The sequence below is a fragment of the Mrakia frigida genome (assembly GCF_051309035.1).
Source record: "Mrakia frigida strain ATCC 22029 unplaced genomic scaffold BDY24scaffold_14, whole genome shotgun sequence".
Lineage (NCBI taxonomy): Eukaryota > Fungi > Basidiomycota > Tremellomycetes > Cystofilobasidiales > Mrakiaceae > Mrakia > Mrakia frigida.
In genome coordinates this window covers 380,783-400,750 of record NW_027481267.1, presented here as the reverse complement: position 1 = coordinate 400,750, position 19,968 = coordinate 380,783, and the positions used below count along the sequence as shown (strand labels likewise).

Genomic DNA, 19,968 nt, shown 5'->3' with positions numbered 1-19,968 from the left:
CTGTAACGGGGTCGAACGGAGGAAGTGAAGACAGTTTGAGGGAGGTGCTTCCTTCGGAGAGGCGAGCTCATCACTGATCACCCCTCTCCTTCCTTCCTCTCCCCTCGGCTCACTCGCCTGTTGCTGGACTCTGGGACTCCTCTCTCCCGCCTCATATACACTGTTCGAGCGTCACTGAGCGTCAGATCTTCATGACGTCTTTCCAGCTCGGACTCCTCACTCTTCGACTCGCTCTCTCTTCTTTCCCTCCCTTCAGCCTCTTTCCGTCGCTGGCGGCTGAGATCATCGATCTAGAGAAGGGAGAGCTTCCTCGAGGACGTGAACAGTCCGAGCTGTCTCCTAGGTCATATGTGAGGTATCTTTGCTTCACGAAGAACGTTTAAAGATTGAGAAAGAGGGAGGAAGTGGAAAACTTGAAGGCAAAGCTCGCCGCGAGCCGATCGTCCTTTCCGTTCCTTTGCTTCTTCTTTGCCCAGAATGCAACGCTCCGAAACCGCAGCCTTGGATCATGTACCTACAACTTCTTCTCGTCGAGTCGTAACAAAGCATAGAAGTTGTTTTCCTGCGAGCTCTCGGACTCTTAGTTCAGTTTCGCCTGCGTCGAGCTCGACCCGACTGCTGTCCTCCCCCCTTTCTGTTCCCTCTTCAGCCTCGAAAGTGGTCAGCTACGTCTATGATCAAACTTCGAACACTGTTGTTAAGAGAAATCGACTGGACTAGAGCCTTTGCTCGACATCTTTTCTCCTCTTCATCTTCTAGTCAAGCGCGTCGCAGCGCTCCGTTCATCTTCGCTTTGGCTGAGCCCTTCGTTATCTTTCACACGGAAACTGAGGTCCATGAACCTCTCTCATCCTACTACTACTATTCTCTTTCTGGCTATCTCTTCTGCCATCCTCACCAGCAGTCGCCAAATCTCAACCGCCGACGCGCACATCCTTCAGAGAAAATCCAACACACGGCCTCAGCCCAGTCGCCTTCTCCAGAATTCGGTTCCGAGTGTTTTGGCGCGGGTCGCCCAGCTCCCAGAGCGGAACTTTCTCTGGAAGCTTTGGTTTCTCGCCTCCCTTGCCTTTCTCAAACTTTGCTTCCGTCGCGCCTTTGCTCGAAGACGAGCAGCAGCGGTAGAACATTGTTTAGGCGACGAGATCTCTCTTGTAGGTGAAGATCTTCGGCTCTAAGAGAGCCGCTGAAGAGCCAAGGTCAGGTTTTCGATTGTGGGAAGAGATGGGCTAAACAGGGAAGCGATGATCGTTTCCCGCCCTGCTTCTTCGCTGCTGTTTCGAAGAGGTTTTCTTCATGATCAACCGCTATCGCATTGCACAGAAGAAGGGAAGTGAGAAAGTCTGGACTTCTGCGATAGAGGGCCTGGAGAAATTGTGGGGAGAGAAAGGGAGAGCGGAGAGACGGGGGGAAGATAAGGATGGGCGAGATGAGGGAATCCCGACGCGTCTTGATCTTCATTTTGGCGCTGTTCCCGCCATACAGGCAGGTTGACAGGTCAGACGTTGATCCTTTCGTGAGAACTTCTCTACTACACCACAGAAGAGTCTAACTGTTCGAGCACGGGATCATCCCCCTTGAGGTCGACCCGAGAGAGCGAGCTCGCCTGCAGAAATAGCCCACGCCCAGGCCTTTGATCTCTGATGTTTGTCTTTTTTTCTCGTGGCTCGGAGAAGTCGGGTCCCTTTCCTGGGCTCTCTGAGCGCAAGAGAGGGCTGAATCGACTTGCGGCTTCGGGTTCAGCCCTCCTTCGACGCGTCGAGGTCGAGCGGAACTTCGAAGCAAACTTTCTTCGACTCTGAAAGCCTTCCCAGAAGTTACTAACCATCTTCCCAGGGCGCCAAAATTCAGCACGAGGTTGAATCTTCATCAAATCAAGCCCTCCCCGCGGTGGGGTTCAGAGTTCGCGTTTGATATCTCTCGATTGTCCTTTCCTTTTTGAAGGTATTCCTGACCTGGATCCCTTCCTATCCATCAACTACCACCTTCTCTACCTCCCTCTTCCTTCCTCAAACCTACCTCTCAGGCCTTCGTCTCTTCCCTCGCGAAGCAAGGTACGTCTCCCGCTGCTCTCTCCCTCCGCTTCCTGCTTAGCTTCCTTCTTCTCATGCTCACCTCCTCCCTTCCCTCCTGTCTCTTCTCTTCAGTCAACCTCTCCTTCACCACTCTTCCCTCCCCTCCATCTACCATGTCTTACCAAGGCAAGGGCGGAGCTTTCGAGCCTGTCGAGAAGACCTACGAGAAGAGCTTCAACGGCGACAAGGTCGCCTACAATCATGAAGTCCTCCCTGCTTCAGAGGTCGAACCTGCTCATCAGCTCAACCGAGCGCTCAAGAACCGACACATTGCTATGAGTGAGTTTTAATTTTCCTCCTTCACTTCTGGGAAGGACTCGTTGACGGTCAAAGGGTCAACTTGAACTGACCGCGTCGCTTCCCTGTTCGTCTTCCCGTTCCTCCCATCAGTCTCGATCGGAGGAGTTATCGGCACAGGTTTGTTCCTCTTTCACCTTTCCTCTTCCTTCTTCCCCCCGTTGAGCATTCCTTTCTACGTTCATCAGGTTTGTTCCTCGGAACCGGAGGTGCCCTGGCGTCGGGAGGTCGTGAGTCTTTCCTCTCTTCGACTCCTCTCCCCTCCTTCGCTCAAGCTGGCCTGACCTTCCCCTCCTCCTTCCAGCTCTCGGACTTCTTCTCGGTTACACCATCATGGGTTCTGTTTGTTTCTCTGTTATGGTCGGATTGGGAGAGAGTGAGTCTTCGCGTTCTTCTTCGATCTACTTGCGTCGTCGCATCCGAAGCTGACTTCCTCCTTGCTTCTTTTCTTCTAGTGATCTCGTACCTTCCTATTGAGGGAGGTCACATCGCTTTGGCTCACCGATTTGTCGACCCTGCATGGGCTTTCGCTCTCTCCTTCAACTACGCTTAGTGAGTCGCGTCACGAATATTGATCTCTCGCCATCTCTCGAGAACGGCAGCTGAACTCTTCCTCTTCCTCCTCTTCCTTCAGCAACTGGCTTATCATTCTTCCCGCCGAGCTTTCTGCCTGTGCCGTCCTCGTCAACTACGTTCGTTCCGCTTCTTTCCCTTTAATTCTCTCAGTCTCGCCTCGTGCTGATCCGACGCATACATCTCTCTCCCTCTCTTCCCTCTCTGTTTTCAGTGGATTACCTCCGTCAACAACGGTGTTTGGATCACTATTGCTTTGATAGTAGTCATTGCAATCAACCTGTGCGGTGCTAGAGGTCAGTATCTCGCTTCTGCTTCCCTCGACTCGAACGAAAACGACGCGGCTGACTTCAAGCTTCATTTGATCTTCTCTCCTTCGTAGGTTACGGTGAAGCCGAGTTCTTCTTCTCCATGATCAAGGTCTTGACCATCGTTACCCTCATCGTGAGTCTACTTTCATGTCCTCTTCCTTCGGTCCATCGTCGCTTCGAGCTGACCCTCGACGCGTCGACTTCTTCCTCTCAGTTCCTCGGAATCGCCATCAACTGTGGAGCTGGACCTGCCAGCACCGGATACAAGGGATTCACCTACTGGAGGGACCCTGGACCTTTCGTCCAGTACCGTGGTATCGCTGGATCTCTCGGACAGTTCCTCGGTTTCTGGTCCGTCTTGACTCGTGAGTTCTGCGTTCCTCTCCTCTTCGTCGATTACATGTATCCTCGATTGCAGACCTGACCGCTTTCTTCCTTTCGTCTCTCCCGTGAATCAGAGGCCGCCTTCTCCTTCATCGGAACTGAGATCGTTGCCATCACCGCTGGAGAGGCCATCAACCCTCGACGAAACCTTCCCCGAGCCATCAAGAAGGTCTACATCCGAATTCTCCTCTTCTACATCATGGGAACTTTCATCATCGGTCTCATCGTCCCTTCGAACTCCACCGAGCTTGGAACCACTCACGACGCCAAAGCCTCTCCTTTCGTTATCGCCATCCAGGAGGCTGGAATCAAGGCTCTTCCTTCCATCATCAACGCTTGTCTTAGTGAGTCTCTCTTTCCCGTTCTCTCGACGCGACGACTCGAGACTGATCTGAGCTCTTCCTTTCGAACAGTCACCTCCGCCTGGTCTGCCGCTTCCGCCGATCTCTACACTTCTTCCCGAGCTCTCTACGGTATCGCTCTCAACGGTGATCTCCCCAAGGTTCGTTGCTTCTCTCGAGACGCAGAACCCGAGACCCGACTCAGCGCTGACTTCGATGTGTTTCCTCTTCTTCCAGATCTTCACTCGAACCACCAAGGGTGGGCTTCCTTACGTTGCTCTCTTCGTCGCCTCGCTCTTCTCTTTCCTCGCCTACATGGGTATCGGAACCTCTTCCGGAAAGGTCTTCGGATGGCTCGTGAGTCTCTTCCCTCCCCTCATCGTCTCCCCAAGACTTGTGCTGACGTCTTTCTCCCTTCTCTCTCTCTTCTGTAGGCCAACATGACTGCCATTGCTGGATTGATGTCTTGGCTCGTGAGTCTGCGCTGCCTCTTCAACTTCTCTTCGTTTTCGACGCGTCGATTTGGATCAAGACCGTCGAGAAAAGAGATCGAAGCCCTCGCTGACTTACTTCCCTCCTTCGCTTTCTCTCTCAGGCTATCTCCGTCACTTACATCAAGTTCAGGAGGGGAATGGACGCTCAAGGCTTCGACAGATCTACCTTGCCCTACCGATCTCCCTTCGCCTACTACGGAGCCTTCTACGCCGTTGGGATGATCAGCGTTATTTCGTTCTTCTCTGCGTGGAACGTTTTCCTCCGGGACAACTGGGACACTGCCACTTTCATCACCAGTGAGTCCCTCCCTCTCGATAGGTTGAAGAGACTCGTACTCTTTTCTCGAGACGGCACGCGTCGCTCGCATTTCGACTTCCGTTTCTGACCTGCGTCTTTCCCCTTCGCAGACTACCTCCCTCTCGCCATCTTCCCTACTCTCTTCGTCGGAAAGAAGCTCATCTCCAAAACTACCTGGCGAAAGGTTCGTTGCTTTTTTCTTGTCTCGTCTCTCCCCTCGAGCCGGCGCCGGCGCTGACCTCCCTTCCGCTTCTCTTCCTTCTTCCCACAGGCTGCCGATCTCGATTTCGTTACCGGCATTGCCGAGATCGAGGCTGAGGCTTTCGATGAGCCTCCTCATCCTAAGTGGTGGGGACGATTCCTCCAGGTGAGTCTTTCTTCTTCCCTTCCCCCTTTCCCGCCCTCCCGCCTTCGACGAAGCTAACCTCTCTCCCTCTGCGTCTTGGTCTCTTTTCTCCTCAGGCCATCTTCTAAACTAGACGTCCTTCAGCTCTGTATCTCTCTTTGCTTTTCTCCTGGGTTTCTGGTCTCGCGTTGTGCTCTTGATTCTTCTCTCACGTCGTCTGCTTCCTCGTTGTCGCTTCTTCTTTTGCACCCCTCTCTTGAGCGGTTTGCTTTGTTCGCTTTTCATACACACTTTGTAACGTCGCTTTTCGACACGATTCATGATGGGATAGAACGAACTTTTGAGACTGGTCGAGAGGCAGATCGTTCCAGAGCAAGAACGAAAGGGGAAGACGATCAGCGGTGGGATCCGTTCCGTCTCGCCCTTCCTTTTCTTTGACCCACGTAGAGAAAGAGGAAAGGTGTGTCTTCCATCGCCACATCGTCCTGCAAAGCATCATCGATCTCGAAAACGAAAAGAAAGCGAAGGAGCTCGAACGGACCAACACTCGACTCCTGTCAGTCCCCCTTCCTTCCTCTCTCGCTCTCCTCGACTCTCCTCCACTTCAACTCCTTCGTCAAGTCGAAATCTAAGAAGAACTCGAAACGTTCCAGGTGGGCCGGAAGCAGAGCTTCTTGTGTCGTTTCCAGTCGGCTCGTTGGTGATCTGAAGAAAAAGAGAGACGCGTCGGACGCGATCAAGTCAGTCTCTGAAAGGAACGGGACGAGGAAGAGTCGAAAACGGACCTCGAGTGAGAGCAAACAAGAAAGGACACGATAGTCCTTTCTGCTACGGGCATCGAAGGGATCTGCTAGATCTTGGGGCAAACGGACTGCCTCTTTCGAGGAAGCGGCGGATCAGACGTCGTTTTCTCCTTCGAGACGAAGATGCCTAGAAAAAGGGATGATCACCAGTTTGAGACTCGCTCTTTGAGCTTCCGTTGGCAGCTGCCCTGCTCCGAAGAGGGTTTCTGCGAGGGCATGGATGGTGAGGGACGAACACAGAGTCAAGCTAGAAGGAGAGGAGAGCATGCTGCTGGAGCTCGTTTGCTTGGGATAAAGCGAGGTTTGGAGATAGGAGGCTGACAAGAAGGGGATCGAGAGTGAAGAAAAACGTCTCTGGGAGGTGTTGACTGATCCAAACGGCGAGTATTAGAGATGATGGAAGTTGGAGGAGAGGAGGGAAAGAGGATCTGAAAGAGAGCTCGTCTTTCCTCCCTCCTTTCTCCCTCTCATCCACAACACTCGACGCCGAACTCTCTCTCTCTCTCTCTTTCTCTCCTCTTCTTGTCCTTCTTCTTCTTCAGCATGGCTCCTCCTCAACACGTTACGATCCAGTCAGTCCTCGAAACTCCTCCTTCTCTCTCCCCTCCTTCTCCTTCCGTTGAGCTTCGTTCGAGAGCTCAACCTCCCTGCCTTCCCCTCTCTCTTCTCAACAACAGAACTTCAATGGGAGATATCACCTTTGAGCTCTACGTAGACCACGCTCCCAAAGTTAGTACAGTATCCATCTGGGACCAGAGCGGGAATCGTCGAATCGAATCAAGTTGAAACGAACGTCGAGCTCACCTCCCCTCCTCGCCCCTCCTCCTTCTCCTCTCGCAGACATGCAAGAACTTTGCTGAGCTCTCCAAGCGCGGATACTACAACGGTACCGTTATGCATCGAATCATCGCCGTTCGTCCTTCCGTTTGCGTTGATTTCTTCCGTCGTTTCGTTCGAGCTGACCCTTTCACTCTCTCCTTCCCTCCGTTCGTTCCTCCCTCAGGATTTCATGATCCAGGCCGGTGATCCCACAGGCACTGGCCGAGGAGGAACTTCCATCTACGGAGACAAGTTCGCTGATGAGATTCACCCTCACCTTCGGTTCACGGGTGCTGGAATCCTCGCTATGGCCAACTCGGGAGCCAACACCAACGGATCTCAGTTCTTCGTGAGTTTGGTCGTCGCTTCTCGTCACGTCCCTCGTCGTTGCTGATCTCTTCATCGTCCACATCGCTTCGACATGCAGATCTCATTAGCACCCACTCCCTTCCTGGACGGGAAGCACACCATCTTCGGTCGAGTGTCGAGTGGGATGAAGGTCGTGCAGAGGTCAGTCTCGTCTCCTCTTCGCATCTTCTCCTTCCCTGGCCGCCGTCGTGATACTCATCTCCTTATCCTCTCCTCCTCTTGTACTCAGGCTCGGAGCCGTGAACACTGATTCGAACGACCGGTTCGTTCTCCACCTCGTTCCTTCTCCCTTCCACTTCGTTCCTTGCTGACCTTCCCTCCGACTCCTCTGCTCCTCTGCTCCTCTCTCCACACCTATCGTTCCCTCCTGTAGTCCCAAATCGGATGTCAAGATTCACAAAGCTTTCATTGTCGATGAGAACGCCGAGTAATTGCTCAACTAAAACCTCTCAATCCGTCGGAGGAGGACCGCCAGTCGTCGATTTCGAGGACTTTCTCACAGGTATCGACGCGTCGGAGAGGGAGATGAGGAGGAGCCGGTTGTAGAATCTATATCTGAACTGGATGGATCATGTGCTTGTACTTGGTACTAAAGCGTGAAGTAGAGAGGAAAGTGCGAGGTGTGAGAGTAAACGGTGAGGGAGGAGGGAGTCAAGGAGGAATGGAAATTGAAGCGAGCTCCTTCTTCCGGCGAGCTCAAGACGTCCCTTTCCATACATTTGAAGTGTATGGAGAGGATTCGGTTCGCTTCGTTTCAGAAAGACTACGCGAGCGTGAGAGAGGTGAGGTGATGGCCGCGTCGCGTCGACACTTTTTCGTCGCCCACCGCCGAAGGAGTTTGATTTTCTCTCTAGACGACGCAGACCTATAACATATATCGCCGTCCCCACTAAACCCTCTAAAGCCCAAAATTCAAACCCGAAAGCAACGATACAACCAGCGTCTTCTCCTCCCGAGTCACCTCTCTCTCCTACTACATCTCTCACGTGAGTTTGCCCTTCTCAAAATCCTCCCTGACCTCCTTCCTAAACTCCTTCTCCATCAACACCCTCGCTCCTAGCACGGCAAGCCCGACGCTCGCCTTCACCGTCGCTCGATGAGCTGCTTCTGAACGCGCAGCGAGAGTGAACGGCGAAGTATGGTTACCTCCTTTAGCGACGGTTGGGATGGCGTAGTTGGATCCCATAGATGGGACAGCGTAGGTTACTGAGTAACGAGCGAGACGGAAAGGGAACAGTCAGCGGGAGGGAGAGAGATGAGAAAGATGAGAGAGCCGACGGAACCTCACCGTTTCCGAAGTCGGTGGAGAACGAGCCTCCTCCAGCACCTCCGTCGCTGCTTCCTACGATGACGATATCCTGCTTGAAGCAGTCGGACATGATTTGCTTGTAGGCCATTGACATGGAGGAGTTGTTTCGCTGATCAAGATGAGCGGGAGCGGCGGTGAGGTGGAGGGTTGTAGAGGTTGCTAGGGCTGCTCCTCTGCGATAGAGAACGGAAAGAAACCAGAGGACGAAGGTGAGATCAGGTGAGAAAGGGGCAGGGGAGGACTCACTCGAAGCATGCGTCGATGTGAGAACGAAGAGTCGAGAGAGAGGAGCCCTTTGGAGATCGGATGAAGAACTTGAGGGAAGCGTGATCGGGAATGACTGAATAAGGAACGCAGTCAGCGAGAATAATCGAGGAAGGAGCGTCGAAAAGAGGTAGGAAGGACGAACCATTCGGAGCGAGTCCTCCGTCGACGACGATTCCATGAACTCGATCTCCTGGCACCATCTGTTGACGGAAAGCGGAGATGTTGGAGTAGGCGAGCATGGCGGCATCGAGAGCGTTGATCCCTCTGGAGAAAGACGACAAAGAAGCGTCAGCGTTGAGACTGAGACGACGTCAAGAACGACGCGTCGAACGAAACTCGAACTCACTCCCAAGGAGCTACAGCAGCGTGAGCTGCTTTGCCTACGTAGTCGGCGTGGATAGTCTAACGCAACCAGAACGTAAAGAAAATGTCAGCTTCGTCTTTCTCTTCTCGTGCTGAAGCTGAAGTTACTCACTTGGATCGCAAGGGAAGGTCGAATCGATCCCCAGTTCTCCTCGTCAAGCGAAGGTCCAGGCCCTGGATGGCACATCAAGCAAGCGTCGACCCCCTCGTACGCTCCAGCAGCCAGAAGAGGGATCTTTCCTCCTCCTCCTTCTTCGGCAGGCGTTCCCAAGACGGAGATGGTCCCAGGGATCTGAAAAAGAAGAAGAGCGAACGAAGAGAAGTCAAGCTCTTTGATGAGTCTCGTCGCTGATGAAGGAACGATGGAACTGACCTTGTACATAATCATTAAATGTCGAAGAGCGAGTATGGCGAAGAGAGAGCTGACGGCGATGAGGTTGTGACTGGAGAGGGTGGGGAGTGTTTCGACGGCCAAGGAACGAAGGGAGGTCAGCGTAAAGCTACAGGACGAAGAACGACCTCAAATTCGAAGCCCGGATAGATCTACTCGCCCACATGCATGTCCGATTCCCTGCAGAGAAGAGGACGGACCAGACATCAGTAAGAAGAGCGCAGAGAGACGAGAAAGGGCACGGACGGGCTGAGGAAAACGGATGGTCGAACTCACCGGTAAAGCATCGTACTCAGCCTGAAACATGACGCTAGGAAGCTTCTCCTTATCCCCTCCAAGCTCTGTTTCCTTCGACTTCCCAGCTATCTTCCTCCACCAGCTTTGATCCTTCGACGGCGGGACGGACTTGACCGTGGGAGAGGTGAACGAGGCTTTGAACGCCGTTTTGAGGATGTAGTGAGGAGTGACATCGAAGCCTTGCTTGATGAGGAAGGTAGTGAGTACCTTGTGAGCGAACCTGAGTGGAGATTGAACGAAGAGGGACGAGGAGTGAGCTGGGGAGACGGAGGGGAGGAGGAGCGACGTGAGGGAGGGAGGAGAAGCGTTCGAGCTCAACGAAGAGAGCTGAGACACTCACACCTCGTTGTAAGCCAGCTCGGGATGATCTGGAGAGTAGAGGAGACGTGAGTTTTCGAGCTGTGCAAATGAGAGCAAGGTCAGGGAAGAGCAAGGACTGACCGTGGATCTGAATCGAAACCTCCCTCAACCTCGAGCTCCATCGCTCCGCCTCCGATGCGATAACGGTTTCGATCTCCTCGAGGGATGGCAGCTTGGGATCTCTGAGAGGTTCGTGAGGGTGGGACTCTGATCTCGGAGCGTAAGGAGGTGGTGGAATCATCGTGGCCGTCAGGAGGGAAGGAAGGAGGGCAGAGGTGTGAGCTTTCGTTTTTCAAGACCCGTTCCTCTCTTTCTCTTCCCAACGTCCAACGCTGAGCATCTTTCTTCGTCGCTCTTCGACGTCAACCCGAGAGGAGCTAGTCGAAGTTATATCAGGGCGAGCCTTCCCTACACCAGCTTTGTTATCCTTGCACGAAACACAGAGAGCTTTGAATTCCCTCCCGCATTCCCTCTCTCGACATCCTCCTCTTCCTTCTCCAGAACTCCCTCCTGTGGCGTCTCCTCTCCCCTTCGAAGTCCTAATCAGGGTCTCCCGCCTTGTCTCGTAACCTCGAGCTTTCCCGGTCCCTTCCTAAGGTTCTATGGTTCAAGCGAAGCTACGGGGGACGGGCGAGGTCGTAAGGGACTTCCAAGGTTCAGATGAATTTCCAGTGCTGACCCCTTCCAGCCGTTGAAGCAAAGTGAACAGCAGAAGTCAGGGAGAGATCCACGAGCAGGATGATGAGCACATGAAGGAGAGAGAAACGGACGAAGGGGCGTCGAACCTCGCCCTCGTCTGGCGCTCTTCACACTTTTTCCCACACCTGGACCAGCTGGCAGCTTTTCTCTTTGAACTGGGCCGATGGATCTCAGCCCTCTATGCTGAGTTATAGGGTCGGATCTTAGATCAAGCTCAGATTGAAGGGCGAAACCCAGGTTTGACAGCTTGGCGAGGAGGAGACGCGTCGTCGAACGCGTTTTCGAGGGCTGAGACGACGGCGAAAACTTCTCCCTTTCCTCGACTTTGACTTATAAAGATCAACAAACACTTCGATGAAGTTTTTCTCCCTCTCTGGCCCCATCGGATCAAGCCGAGGTGCGAGCTGCTTGCTGAGTGATCAGCACGAATCCCCTCGAGCTCGATTTGTCGCTTTCCTTCCTCTTTTCCCTCCCAACAACTCCCTCGAGATGCCCGCTCCTACTCCTTCCCCCTCAGCAACGACTCTCCTCGTCTTCTCTCCTTCGGCCCACCACCTCTCCCCCCCTCCTCCTCTTACGGAAGCTCACTTTGCGATCCAACAGTCCCTGGCTTCCTCCCTCTCCGCTTCGTCTTCCAACGAAGGTCACACCATCACCGTCCCCTCTCTCGAAACCCTGGACCCTCTACCAGAAGCAGGCTTGCTTGCTTCCTCCCAGAGACCCGAATTCGACGTTACCGTCAAGCTGTTCCTTCCTCCGGGAGCTGGAGATGACTCTGCAACGAGCAAGAAGGGAAGGGAGCTCGTCGAGAAGGCTCTGGGAGCTCTGGGCCAGTTGATCGGGGAGGAAGTCAGGGTGGATGCCTTTGTAGTCGGTTGGGGAGACGTAGAGTACGATGGAGAGGAGACGGACTTCAGTGGGAAGCCCAAGGAGGTCAAACCTTGCGGGGGATTGAAGCTGGCGTCGAAGGAGGAAAGTGAGCTCGGAAGCGGTTTGCATGGTCTCTCCGATGAGCGACTCTCGAGTTTGGTAGATTTCTGGAATGTGAGTCCAGTTCTGCTCATCTAATCTCATCTATATATACACCCGAGCTGATTCAGCTCTTCTCTGCCGTCGTTGTTGTCCCTCTGCCAGTCCCTCTCCTCCTCCCCTTCCCTCTCGAAATCCTCCCTCGGCGTCACCTCCTTCTCCCTCCCTCTCCTCAAATCTTTCCTCTCCTCTCTCCCTCCCTCCTCGAGACGACCGACGATAGACCACCTCAACCTCAAGGACTGCTGCCACATCCCTCAGATCCTCAGCAACTACGCTCGCGAGAAGGAGATTCGTCTGATCTCGAGCTCGGACGTCGGACGTGAGTCGGTCCTTCCCCGTTTGAGCTCTTTTCAAACTCCAGGAGCTGATAGAAATCTACCTGTGCGTTGCCTTGAAACAGAACCTATCACCAAGGGAGCTATCGCCGAGCTGCTGGGACCCTATCAACAGTCAGGAGAGCTGCCCGCTTCGAGCGTCGAACTCGACTGGACGCTAAAGGTACATCTCAGCTTCTTCATTCACTTGACCTCACCCGAGTCTCACTTCTCCTCTTCTTTCTCACAGTACACCATCCTTCACAAGACTCGAGGTCTCGTCATCGACAAAGGGTTCGTTCGAACCCCTCTCGTTTCCAGTCTTCAATCTGAAGCGCTGACCTTTCTCCCGTTTCTTCCATCGCAGCTACATCCTGTCGGCCTCGTTTTCTGCTTGAGTACCGAGTGTATCAATATGTTAATGCTGGAGGAGCGGGAGAGAGCTCGAGACCCTCGCAGGTGAGAAACCCTTCACCGTCCTTCCTCCCTCTCGTCGGCTTCGACTGACTCATCTTCTTCACAGGCTCGAGCTCGTCCTTTATAGATTACGAGGAGCCACGGACACGAGCCGCTGCTGCTTGGGGTTTTATGATATTCATGAAAATCTATATGAAACACCAGCCCGCCGAACAACCAAAGGAGAAAAAGTCGAAACAACGAAAAAGAAAGAGCGCCCGAATCAAGCCTTGTCCCTCTTCTCCTCGAGTTCTTCCCTCTCTTTCTGTTCAACCAGAGCAGCATGATTGCACTTGCATCGAGTTCTGTGAAGCAAGAAGGACGAGAGGGAGTCAGAACGAGGGAGCAGGAAGTGCGCAAAGCAACGAAGACGCGTCGACTCACTTGTCGTTCTTCGCCAGATACCAGAAGAGGGTGGTGAAGCCGATGGAGGCGAGAGCGAAAGCAAGGGCTGCCTTGTATCCGATCTTGTAGTTGGGAGCCTGTTTCGCGGGGTAGATGAAGACTGGAACGAGGAAGAGAGGATTGAGACGCGTCAGATTCGGAATACGAGGAGACGAGGACGGGACGGGGACGTACTGTTGGCGAAGGCATCGACGACGTAAAGCCATGTGCAGGCGACTCCGATGACGACAGCTCGCTCCTCTGGAGAAGGGCAGACATCGCTCATCCAAGCCTAGAAGAGAGAAGAAAAACACGCTCGAGGTCAGTCGTCGCGCATCGTTCGTCGAATTGAGGTGGACCCTGAGGACTCACGATCATGATAGCTCCAGCAGCATGGTTGAGCCAAAGGATGTAGAAACCGAGCATCTTGACCGCGAACGATTCAGGCCAGACCTGAGAGGAGAAAGTGAAGGAGAGTCAGCCGGGACGAAAGAAGAGACGACGAAGGAAGAACTCACGCTGAGGATGATGTTTCCAACGACGAGGGTCATCTGCTGTGCCACAATCCATCCGTACCTCCCTCCAAACCTCCCTGAAGCCCAAGCGAAGGCGAACATGGCGATAATTTGAAGGCTGAAGGAGCAAAGAGGAGAGAGAGACCAGGTCAGCGTCGACGCGTCAAAACTCGATCGGAGCCCAGGATCGGCCACAGCGAAGCAGATACGTACACGTAACCACCGATGGGGATAGCGTTGAGTTCCGAGATACCGAATCGGTTCGTTCCATCGACGTTCTTGACTGCTTTCAACCAGAGGGTGATCCAGGTGTTGCTGTTCTGACTCCATCCGAGAGTACTGTAGGCTCCCATGAAGACCCAGAGGACCCAGGACGAGAAGATCTTCTTGACGGTCGCCCAAGTGAAAGGCTGCAAAGGAAATAAAGGAGAAGACGGTCAGCGATGAAGAAGGAAAAAGAAGAAGGTGAATCGGAAAGGGAACGAGACTCACCGTTTGAGCGAGCTTGTTCATTCGAGTCATTCTTCGCTTGGAGAGCTCGTTCTCCTCCTTGGTAAGCCAGAAGACCCTGGTGACTCCGGGAGAATCAGGGATCTGTGAGAACGAAGAAAGAGAGGAGTGAGCTCGGACGAAGCGACAAAGGAGGGGAAAGAGAACGGCAGCGTACGAGGAAGAACCCGAATCCAGCTATAATGATGGTCATCATCGCGTTGAAGATGAATCTAAGGAAGCCATCAGGATACAAGGGAGTCAGTCCTGAAAACGGGAGAGGGTCGAAGGGTAGTCGAAGACGATGAACCGACTCACAGCCATTTCCATCCAGGAATCCCCAAGTGACCCTCCATTCCCTCGTGCAGAGCGACTTGCATGAACCCGACGAAGATTTGAGCGGCTGAAATGAGCGAAAAATTGAGGAGAGTCAGCTTCGACTCGTCCGAACTGAGGACGGAAACAAAAGTAAGGGCAGGAGATGGGATCGAAAGGGATACTCACCTGGGTACGAGGAACCGAAGATAGCGAGTCGGGTCGCGAGCTCGGCGGGTGTGCTGTTCGAAAGGAAGGAAACGAGAAAACGTCAGCCAGCGAGAAGGTCGGAGAGGTCGAGCGAACAGATGTGGCACGACGCGTCGAACGAAACGAAAGACTCACTACCAAGAGCACAAGATGCACGTGATACCAGGAAACGAGGAAGCCTCAAAGACTCCGATTAAGAATCTCAGAGCATACATTCCTTTGACGCTGGGCATGACAGCCATGAGACCTGTGAAAGAACAGACGGAGGTCAGGTCAAGTCGGAGGCGAGCGTCCACCATCGATTCAGACGGAAACTTACCAGTACAGATACCCCAAGCACACTGCAGACATAGTAATCGAAGAGTCAGTTCACGAGACGAAGAACGAAGAAGCAAGGAGAGGGGAAGAACCTCAAGCGAAGGAAGCCAAATCGACGGACGAATTTTAAGAAGGATGATCTGAGACGGGATGAGGAAGAGGGCGTATCCGATTCGGAAAAGCGTGTCGAGGTAGTTGAGCTCGTTGCCCTGGAAGTTGAGCTGGAAGGATGAAAAGGAAGACGGATGAAAATTTGAGGGAGCAAAGATTAGCGCTTCGCCAACGATCAAAGCGGGACGGGACGACACGAGAAGAGAGAACGAGAAGGGAGAATGACTTACAGCCTCCTTCATTCCGCTGACCTATAGATTGAGGAGAAAGAAGAAGAACGAGAAAAGAGGGGAGAAAAGAAAGGAACAAGAGCGACGTCGTCAGAATTTGCACCAAGGCTGCGAGAACGGACGAACGACGGGAGAGAAAACTTACATAGGCGGTCTTGTAGTTTGAAGAGTCCACTTGCTACGAGACCAGACCACGACGAGATCCCGAACGAAGAATAGGAAGAGAAGAAGGTCAGTCCAAAACCATCGTCGTTCCTCTTCCCGTTCTCCCTCCTCCCGTCCTCGAGACTCACCTTGAAAACGTATGCGAACCAAGCCCACACCAGCAGGATCAAGTCCAACTTCCATAACAGCCTCCTCTCTGCTTTCCTCTCCGCTTCGCTAACAACGACAACCTCCTCGTTGACGCTCGAAGATCCATCGTGGGCGAGAGCGGCGGGTTTGGAGTCGAACGCGTCCGTTTTGGCGTCTCCTTTTTGAGAGGTCGAATCATCGTCCGAGATGGAACGAAGGGAGGAGATGGAAGGCGAAGGCATCTCTCGAACAGTGAATTTGACGGGGTATGTACTGGTTGGAAGCAAAGAAGCAGAGCCAGGATCAGTTTTTCGAGAGGAGGGCAACAGGAGAGGACTGGACGGTTGCGTCGCCAAGGGACGGTGGGGAGAGAGAGAACGGTCGGCGGTTCGGTTACGTGTTTTTGCTTGGCTTGTAGAGAGAGATTTGATGTTTTTGAGAGGCTGCTAAGTGGGTGATTTGGAGATCTGGCAGATCTGGTGGCGAGGGGAGGGAGAAAAGGCGATCGACGAGTCGAGGCCGACTGGTGAGGTTGTTGAGGAGACAAATCTGCACGCGAGGATCGGAAAGCGGGAGCAGATGATAGGTCAGAGTTCTGTCCGGAAGTTTCAGGAGGAGGAGAAAGGAAGAAACAGAGGACGCACGAAGTCAAGGTCGAGGTCGAGGCCTTTCGTTGAGGTCTCGTTTCCGGCCAGTTTCGATGGAGGCCAGGCGCTCAGTAATTCGGGTAGAAGTCTACAGAGGCCACGAAGCGAAAGGGAAAGCTCAGTCCCAATGTTCCAAGAGAGGGTAGAAGGCGAGACTCACCTCAAGAGCTCAGAACCCTCCCTCCTCCCCGTGTCGCGCTCTGCTCGACTCGAAAGCTCAACCACCGTCAGCACTTTTTCCAGCTCACGAAACGGAAGAGAGATGTGCGCATCCAAGTCATAACATGTCACCAATAAAGAGAAAGTCGTTTCGTTGGGCTCAAGCCCTCTCCCCGCCCACCCTCTCCTTCGTCCGCTCACCCTCCCGCTCCCTCTCCTGCTCGTCCTGAAGATCCAGCTCCCTCGAGGCCCTGATACGTTCGAACCGAAGCCAAATCTATCGTCAGCCTCTCTTCGAACTTTCCACACCTCCCGCAGAAAGGAAATCAGACTCACCTCGTCCTCCTTTCCAAGAACCAGAACAGCCCCGTGAAAAGCATGCAGCCGACTGCGAAGCCAGCAGCGACCTTGAACCCGGATGGATAATTGGGAGCTGAGACGGTAGGGTAGACGAGAATGTTGGCCCAGGCGTCGATGATGAAGACCTGAGAACGAGGCGAAGAAAGAGGACGGTCAGCGTGTGAACGGGAACGAAGAGGCGCTGAACTATGGAAACGGGAACGAACGAAGGTGACTGAAACTCCAATAATGATAGATCGTTCTTCAGGGGAAGGACAGATGTCGGCCATCCACGCCTAAGACGACGAGGAAAAGAGAGGTAAGCGAGAGCGCGACGAAGGATGGAAAGAAGAACGAGAACGAACGATCAGGATGGGACCCGCAGCATTTGAGAGCCAGAGAGTAAAGTAGGCAAAGGTCTTGAGTCCGAAAGAGGCGGGCCAGCACTGTAGGCAAGAATGAAGGGGAAGAAGAAGGAGGGCGGGGAAGAGAGGTCAGTTCGAGGTCGACGCGTCGAGAGCTGGAACGAAGAGAGGCAGACGTACAGAAAGGATAACAGCTCCAACGAAAAGAGTCATCTCTTGTCCTACGATCCAACCAATCCGACTTCCCCATTTCCCACTAGCCCAACCGCAGGCGATCATGGCCTACAAGATGAGATCGAACCAGACGAGGGAGGGTCAGCCAACGATTTCGTCGTGCGCCTTTGGATGGTTCGAAGACGACAATCAGAGCTCCGTGTGTTAGAACTAGTACTCACGATGATCTGCAAGAAATATCCAGGGATCATGATGGCGTTGAGGGTGGGGATCGAGAACTTCGCTGTTCCGTTGCTGTTCTTGATGGATTTGAAGAAGAGGATGGTGTAGGAGTTTGAGTTTTGAGACCAGGACCAGCACCTGAAAATGAAGAAGAAGTAGGAAAGCGTGTTAGGCGGGTGTTTACGACGAGCGAGAAAGGAAGAAGAGTAAAGAAGGAAGAAAAGGAAGGCGGAGAGAGAGGACGAACGCGTAGGCTCCAGTGAAAGCGTAGATGATCCAGGAGGAGAAAATCTTCTTGATCTTGCTCACCGAGAGCACCTGTCGGAGGAGAGAAATGGAGGTGAGTAACACGAGACGACAGAGGGGAACGAGAGGGAGGGCAGCGCAAGAACGAGATCTAACCGTTGGCGCAAGCTTTTTCACTCTGACCATCCTCGCTCGAGAGAGGGAGTTCTGCTCGGGGGAGAGCCAGAAGACCTTGGTTTCTCCTGGGTTATCAGGGAGCTGATGTGAAACAACGAGGGATTAAGCGGCGTCAGTTCGAGAACGAGCGAAGGGATGAGACGAGACGCGTTGGAGAGAGAGAGGCGGAAGCGAAGGAGAAAGACGTACGAAGAAGAATCCTCCAGCAGCTACGATGACGGTCATGAGAGCGTTGAAGATGAAGAGCCATTTCCATCCCGGGAGACCAGCGTGGCCTTGCGAAGAGAGAATCGAAACGGAGGAAAGGGAGGGAGGAGAGTCAGTTCAAGTTCGTCCGTTCCATCGTCCTCGTTCAAACTCACCTTCCATGCCCTTGTATAGAGCAGCCTGCATGAACGAGACGAAGATGTTCGCAGCAGGGTAGGAAGTTCCGAAGATGGCGATCCGGGAGGCGAGTTCGGCAGGGGTGCTTCATCAGAATAAAGCGAACGACGTCGGTTAGCTCGTCGTTCTCCCTCGTTCAGGTCGAGCGCAACTCAGAATGGTGGACTCACTACCAGTTGCATAGGATGCAGATGATTCCGGGGTAGGAGGAAGCCTCGCAGACTCCGATGAAGAACCGGAGAGCGTACATTCCTGGATGACGGAACGAAGAAGAGAGGGAGAAGGGAAAGTCAGAGAGGAGAAGAAAAAAAAAGAGAGAACAGAGTTAAGAGACTGACCTTTCACGTTACTAGCCACGGCCATCAACCCTGATAGAGGAAACGAAGATAACAACGGCGGCGAATCAGCTCCAACGTCTCCCGAAATTCATCGGACGCGTTTGCTCCTTCTTCCGTCCCTCAAGCTCCTCCAAACTCAGCTCACCAGTCAAAACTCCCCAGCACAACTATCCAAAAGCAAGTCCACATAAATCGAATCAGTGCTCTCTTTTCTCTTCCCTCTTTCCCCTTTCTCGAAGGAAGGGCCGACTCACCTCCAACGCAGGCAACCAAATCGAAGGCCTGATCTTGAGCAGGATGATCTGCGACGGTATCAGGAACAGGGCGTATCCGATTCGGTAGAGGGTGTCGAGGTAGTTAAGTTCGTTTCCATAGAGGCCGAGCTGATAGCGAGAGGAGGGGAGGTAGAAGAGAGGGAGTCAGTCAGCGGAGGAGTCAGGACTCGGAACGAGTCCGAGATCGAAGTCGATTCAAGCGAGAAAAATAAGAGCATGGGGTGCTTACAGCCTCCTTCATGCCCGAAGCGTAAGCAGTCTTGTAGTTGCTCGCGTCGAGTTGCTAGAACGAGAACGGGAAGGAAACCAAACAAAAAAGAGCGGAAGGAGGTGAGCTCGACCTTTCCCTTTCTCCTTCTTTCTTCTCTCCCTCCCTTGCCCTCTCCCCGGCATCCCAAAACAAGCCTAGATGCTGTCACCTACCTTGATAATATAAGCCAACCAAGCCCAGGTCATCAAACAGACGTCCAGCCTTCTGAGGAAGCGTTTCTCTGCGATTCGTTCCGATTCCGAGGTTGCTAGGCTGACTTGGTCGTCGACGTCCGCTTCCGAGGAAGATGGTTGAGGAGAGGTCTTTTCGAGATCTTCTTCTTGGGATTGGAGGGAGGTGGTGTTGTTGGGCATCGTTGCTGGTGAGGAGAGAAGGGGAGAGTAGGAGAGGAGGGCCGAGGGAGGACGAGGACAAGGAGAGAAGGAGGGCGAGCTCGAGTTGAAGGAGATGGTCGTCGTGGTTCGTGGGCAAGAGGGAGGGAGAGGCGAGGATTTGTACGAGAAGCAGGCGGGCCAATAAAAAAAAAGGGGGTCTGTGTGCTGGTGGTTGTCGTTTGAAGGGAAGGCAAAAGAGAGACAGAGAGCAACGAAGGAAGGGAGGGAGGCCAATGGATGTGTCCTCTTGTTCCTCGAGCGCTCTTTTCCACACACTGCGGGGAGGTGAGGCCTTTTCGTTGGAGCTGGTTGTGAGGTGGCGAAGGAAGGTATATAACGAGAGGAGCGAGAGAGGTTCGTTGGAAGAGGCGAGGAAGGGAGGATGCTGAGCTCGACACTTCCTCGTTCGAAGGGAGGAGAGAGAGAGACGAGGGAGGGAGAGGGAGGACGAGACAGAGTCCTTTGCGCTGGGGAAGGGAGGGACGGCAGAAAGAGAGACAGAAAGGTTTCAAGATAGAGAGAGAGGTGCAGGT

General features: G+C 53.4%; 6 protein-coding genes across 6 annotated transcripts; 3 read left to right on the top strand and 3 right to left on the bottom strand.

The window, feature by feature from the left end:
• Positions 1-1,955: 1,955 nt before the first annotated feature.
• BDY24DRAFT_388266 (amino acid permease) lies at positions 1,956-5,448 on the top strand. The gene is made up of 18 exons (XM_076640334.1): positions 1,956-2,054; positions 2,148-2,354; positions 2,466-2,492; positions 2,561-2,602; positions 2,677-2,748; positions 2,828-2,924; positions 3,007-3,064; positions 3,160-3,241; positions 3,328-3,389; positions 3,471-3,621; positions 3,715-3,984; positions 4,054-4,142; positions 4,219-4,338; positions 4,416-4,454; positions 4,577-4,772; positions 4,884-4,957; positions 5,045-5,140; positions 5,236-5,448. Exons 2-18 carry the CDS (start codon positions 2,189-2,191, stop codon positions 5,245-5,247), a joined length of 1,653 nt encoding a protein of 550 aa, XP_076496984.1. The 5' UTR covers positions 1,956-2,054; positions 2,148-2,188; the 3' UTR covers positions 5,248-5,448.
• Positions 5,449-6,391: 943 nt separating this feature from the next.
• On the top strand, positions 6,392-7,699 carry BDY24DRAFT_388264 (cyclophilin-like protein). Its single transcript, XM_076640333.1, has 7 exons — positions 6,392-6,494; positions 6,600-6,651; positions 6,763-6,834; positions 6,926-7,090; positions 7,169-7,251; positions 7,340-7,372; positions 7,484-7,699. Exons 1-7 carry the CDS (start codon positions 6,466-6,468, stop codon positions 7,539-7,541), a joined length of 492 nt encoding a protein of 163 aa, XP_076496983.1. The 5' UTR covers positions 6,392-6,465; the 3' UTR covers positions 7,542-7,699.
• A 236-nt stretch (positions 7,700-7,935) lies between these two features.
• On the bottom strand, positions 7,936-10,452 carry BDY24DRAFT_361909 (uncharacterized protein). Its single transcript, XM_076637879.1, has 10 exons — positions 10,175-10,452; positions 10,078-10,101; positions 9,717-9,957; positions 9,601-9,620; positions 9,162-9,492; positions 9,033-9,088; positions 8,829-8,950; positions 8,666-8,759; positions 8,399-8,592; positions 7,936-8,316 (listed from the first exon to the last, which is right to left on the bottom strand). Exons 1-10 carry the CDS (start codon positions 10,336-10,338, stop codon positions 8,093-8,095), a joined length of 1,470 nt encoding a protein of 489 aa, XP_076496982.1. The 5' UTR covers positions 10,339-10,452; the 3' UTR covers positions 7,936-8,092.
• An 807-nt stretch (positions 10,453-11,259) lies between these two features.
• Positions 11,260-12,757, top strand: BDY24DRAFT_388256 (uncharacterized protein). The gene is made up of 6 exons (XM_076640332.1): positions 11,260-11,840; positions 11,931-12,147; positions 12,229-12,326; positions 12,393-12,436; positions 12,510-12,601; positions 12,666-12,757. Exons 1-5 carry the CDS (start codon positions 11,286-11,288, stop codon positions 12,538-12,540), a joined length of 945 nt encoding a protein of 314 aa, XP_076496981.1. The 5' UTR covers positions 11,260-11,285; the 3' UTR covers positions 12,541-12,601; positions 12,666-12,757.
• Positions 12,758-15,486, bottom strand: BDY24DRAFT_388252 (putative transporter). The gene is made up of 14 exons (XM_076640331.1): positions 15,316-15,486; positions 15,171-15,191; positions 14,922-15,050; positions 14,831-14,852; positions 14,647-14,758; positions 14,491-14,543; positions 14,305-14,389; positions 14,165-14,219; positions 13,990-14,091; positions 13,711-13,907; positions 13,501-13,615; positions 13,355-13,435; positions 12,983-13,274; positions 12,758-12,903 (listed from the first exon to the last, which is right to left on the bottom strand). Exons 2-13 carry the CDS (start codon positions 15,180-15,182, stop codon positions 13,134-13,136), a joined length of 1,104 nt encoding a protein of 367 aa, XP_076496980.1. The 5' UTR covers positions 15,183-15,191; positions 15,316-15,486; the 3' UTR covers positions 12,758-12,903; positions 12,983-13,133.
• Positions 15,487-16,704: 1,218 nt separating this feature from the next.
• On the bottom strand, positions 16,705-19,120 carry BDY24DRAFT_52673 (major facilitator superfamily domain-containing protein). Its single transcript, XM_076644969.1, has 13 exons — positions 19,020-19,120; positions 18,770-18,898; positions 18,661-18,682; positions 18,516-18,545; positions 18,348-18,429; positions 18,156-18,262; positions 17,983-18,068; positions 17,773-17,874; positions 17,618-17,688; positions 17,370-17,508; positions 17,155-17,256; positions 16,837-17,055; positions 16,705-16,755 (listed from the first exon to the last, which is right to left on the bottom strand). Exons 1-12 carry the CDS (start codon positions 19,029-19,031, stop codon positions 16,906-16,908), a joined length of 1,032 nt encoding a protein of 343 aa, XP_076496979.1. The 5' UTR covers positions 19,032-19,120; the 3' UTR covers positions 16,705-16,755; positions 16,837-16,905.
• Between the last annotated feature and the right edge of the window lie 848 nt (positions 19,121-19,968).

What these genes read in the sequence shown, in the direction of transcription:
- BDY24DRAFT_388264 (XM_076640333.1), top strand. Translation starts at nt 6,466, where the DNA reads ATGGCTCCTCCTCAACACGTTACGATCCA. An exon ending in CCAACGGATCTCAGTTCTTC is followed by an intron (nt 7,091 to 7,168) that starts GTGAGTTTGGTC and finishes TTCGACATGCAG; the next exon opens with ATCTCATTAGCACCCACTCC. An exon ending in GGGATGAAGGTCGTGCAGAG is followed by an intron (nt 7,252 to 7,339) that starts GTCAGTCTCGTC and finishes TCTTGTACTCAG; the next exon opens with GCTCGGAGCCGTGAACACTG.
- BDY24DRAFT_388252 (XM_076640331.1), bottom strand. An exon ending in TGCTTGGGGTATCTGTACTG is followed by an intron (nt 14,759 to 14,830) that starts GTAAGTTTCCGT and finishes GTTCTTTCACAG; the next exon opens with GTCTCATGGCTGTCATGCCC. An exon ending in TGCATCTTGTGCTCTTGGTA is followed by an intron (nt 14,544 to 14,646) that starts GTGAGTCTTTCG and finishes CCTTTCGAACAG; the next exon opens with CACACCCGCCGAGCTCGCGA.
- BDY24DRAFT_52673 (XM_076644969.1), bottom strand. An exon ending in TCTATACAAGGGCATGGAAG is followed by an intron (nt 18,069 to 18,155) that starts GTGAGTTTGAAC and finishes TCTCTTCGCAAG; the next exon opens with GCCACGCTGGTCTCCCGGGA. An exon ending in TTGGAGCTGTTATCCTTTCT is followed by an intron (nt 17,056 to 17,154) that starts GTACGTCTGCCT and finishes TCTTGCCTACAG; the next exon opens with TGCTGGCCCGCCTCTTTCGG.
- BDY24DRAFT_388266 (XM_076640334.1), top strand. Translation starts at nt 2,189, where the DNA reads ATGTCTTACCAAGGCAAGGGCGGAGCTTTCGAGCCTGTCGAGAAGACC. An exon ending in CGGAGGAGTTATCGGCACAG is followed by an intron (nt 2,493 to 2,560) that starts GTTTGTTCCTCT and finishes TACGTTCATCAG; the next exon opens with GTTTGTTCCTCGGAACCGGA. An exon ending in TATGGTCGGATTGGGAGAGA is followed by an intron (nt 2,749 to 2,827) that starts GTGAGTCTTCGC and finishes CTTTTCTTCTAG; the next exon opens with TGATCTCGTACCTTCCTATT.
- BDY24DRAFT_361909 (XM_076637879.1), bottom strand. Translation starts at nt 10,338, where the DNA reads ATGATTCCACCACCTCCTTACGCTCCGAGATCAGAGTCCCACCCTCAC. An exon ending in GAGCTGGCTTACAACGAGGT is followed by an intron (nt 9,958 to 10,077) that starts GTGAGTGTCTCA and finishes ATCTCCACTCAG; the next exon opens with GTTCGCTCACAAGGTACTCA. An exon ending in GACCTTCCCTTGCGATCCAA is followed by an intron (nt 9,089 to 9,161) that starts GTGAGTAACTTC and finishes TGGTTGCGTTAG; the next exon opens with ACTATCCACGCCGACTACGT.
- BDY24DRAFT_388256 (XM_076640332.1), top strand. Translation starts at nt 11,286, where the DNA reads ATGCCCGCTCCTACTCCTTCCCCCTCAGCAACGACTCTCCTCGTCTTC. An exon ending in GTTTGGTAGATTTCTGGAAT is followed by an intron (nt 11,841 to 11,930) that starts GTGAGTCCAGTT and finishes TCCCTCTGCCAG; the next exon opens with TCCCTCTCCTCCTCCCCTTC. An exon ending in CTCGAGCTCGGACGTCGGAC is followed by an intron (nt 12,148 to 12,228) that starts GTGAGTCGGTCC and finishes GCCTTGAAACAG; the next exon opens with AACCTATCACCAAGGGAGCT.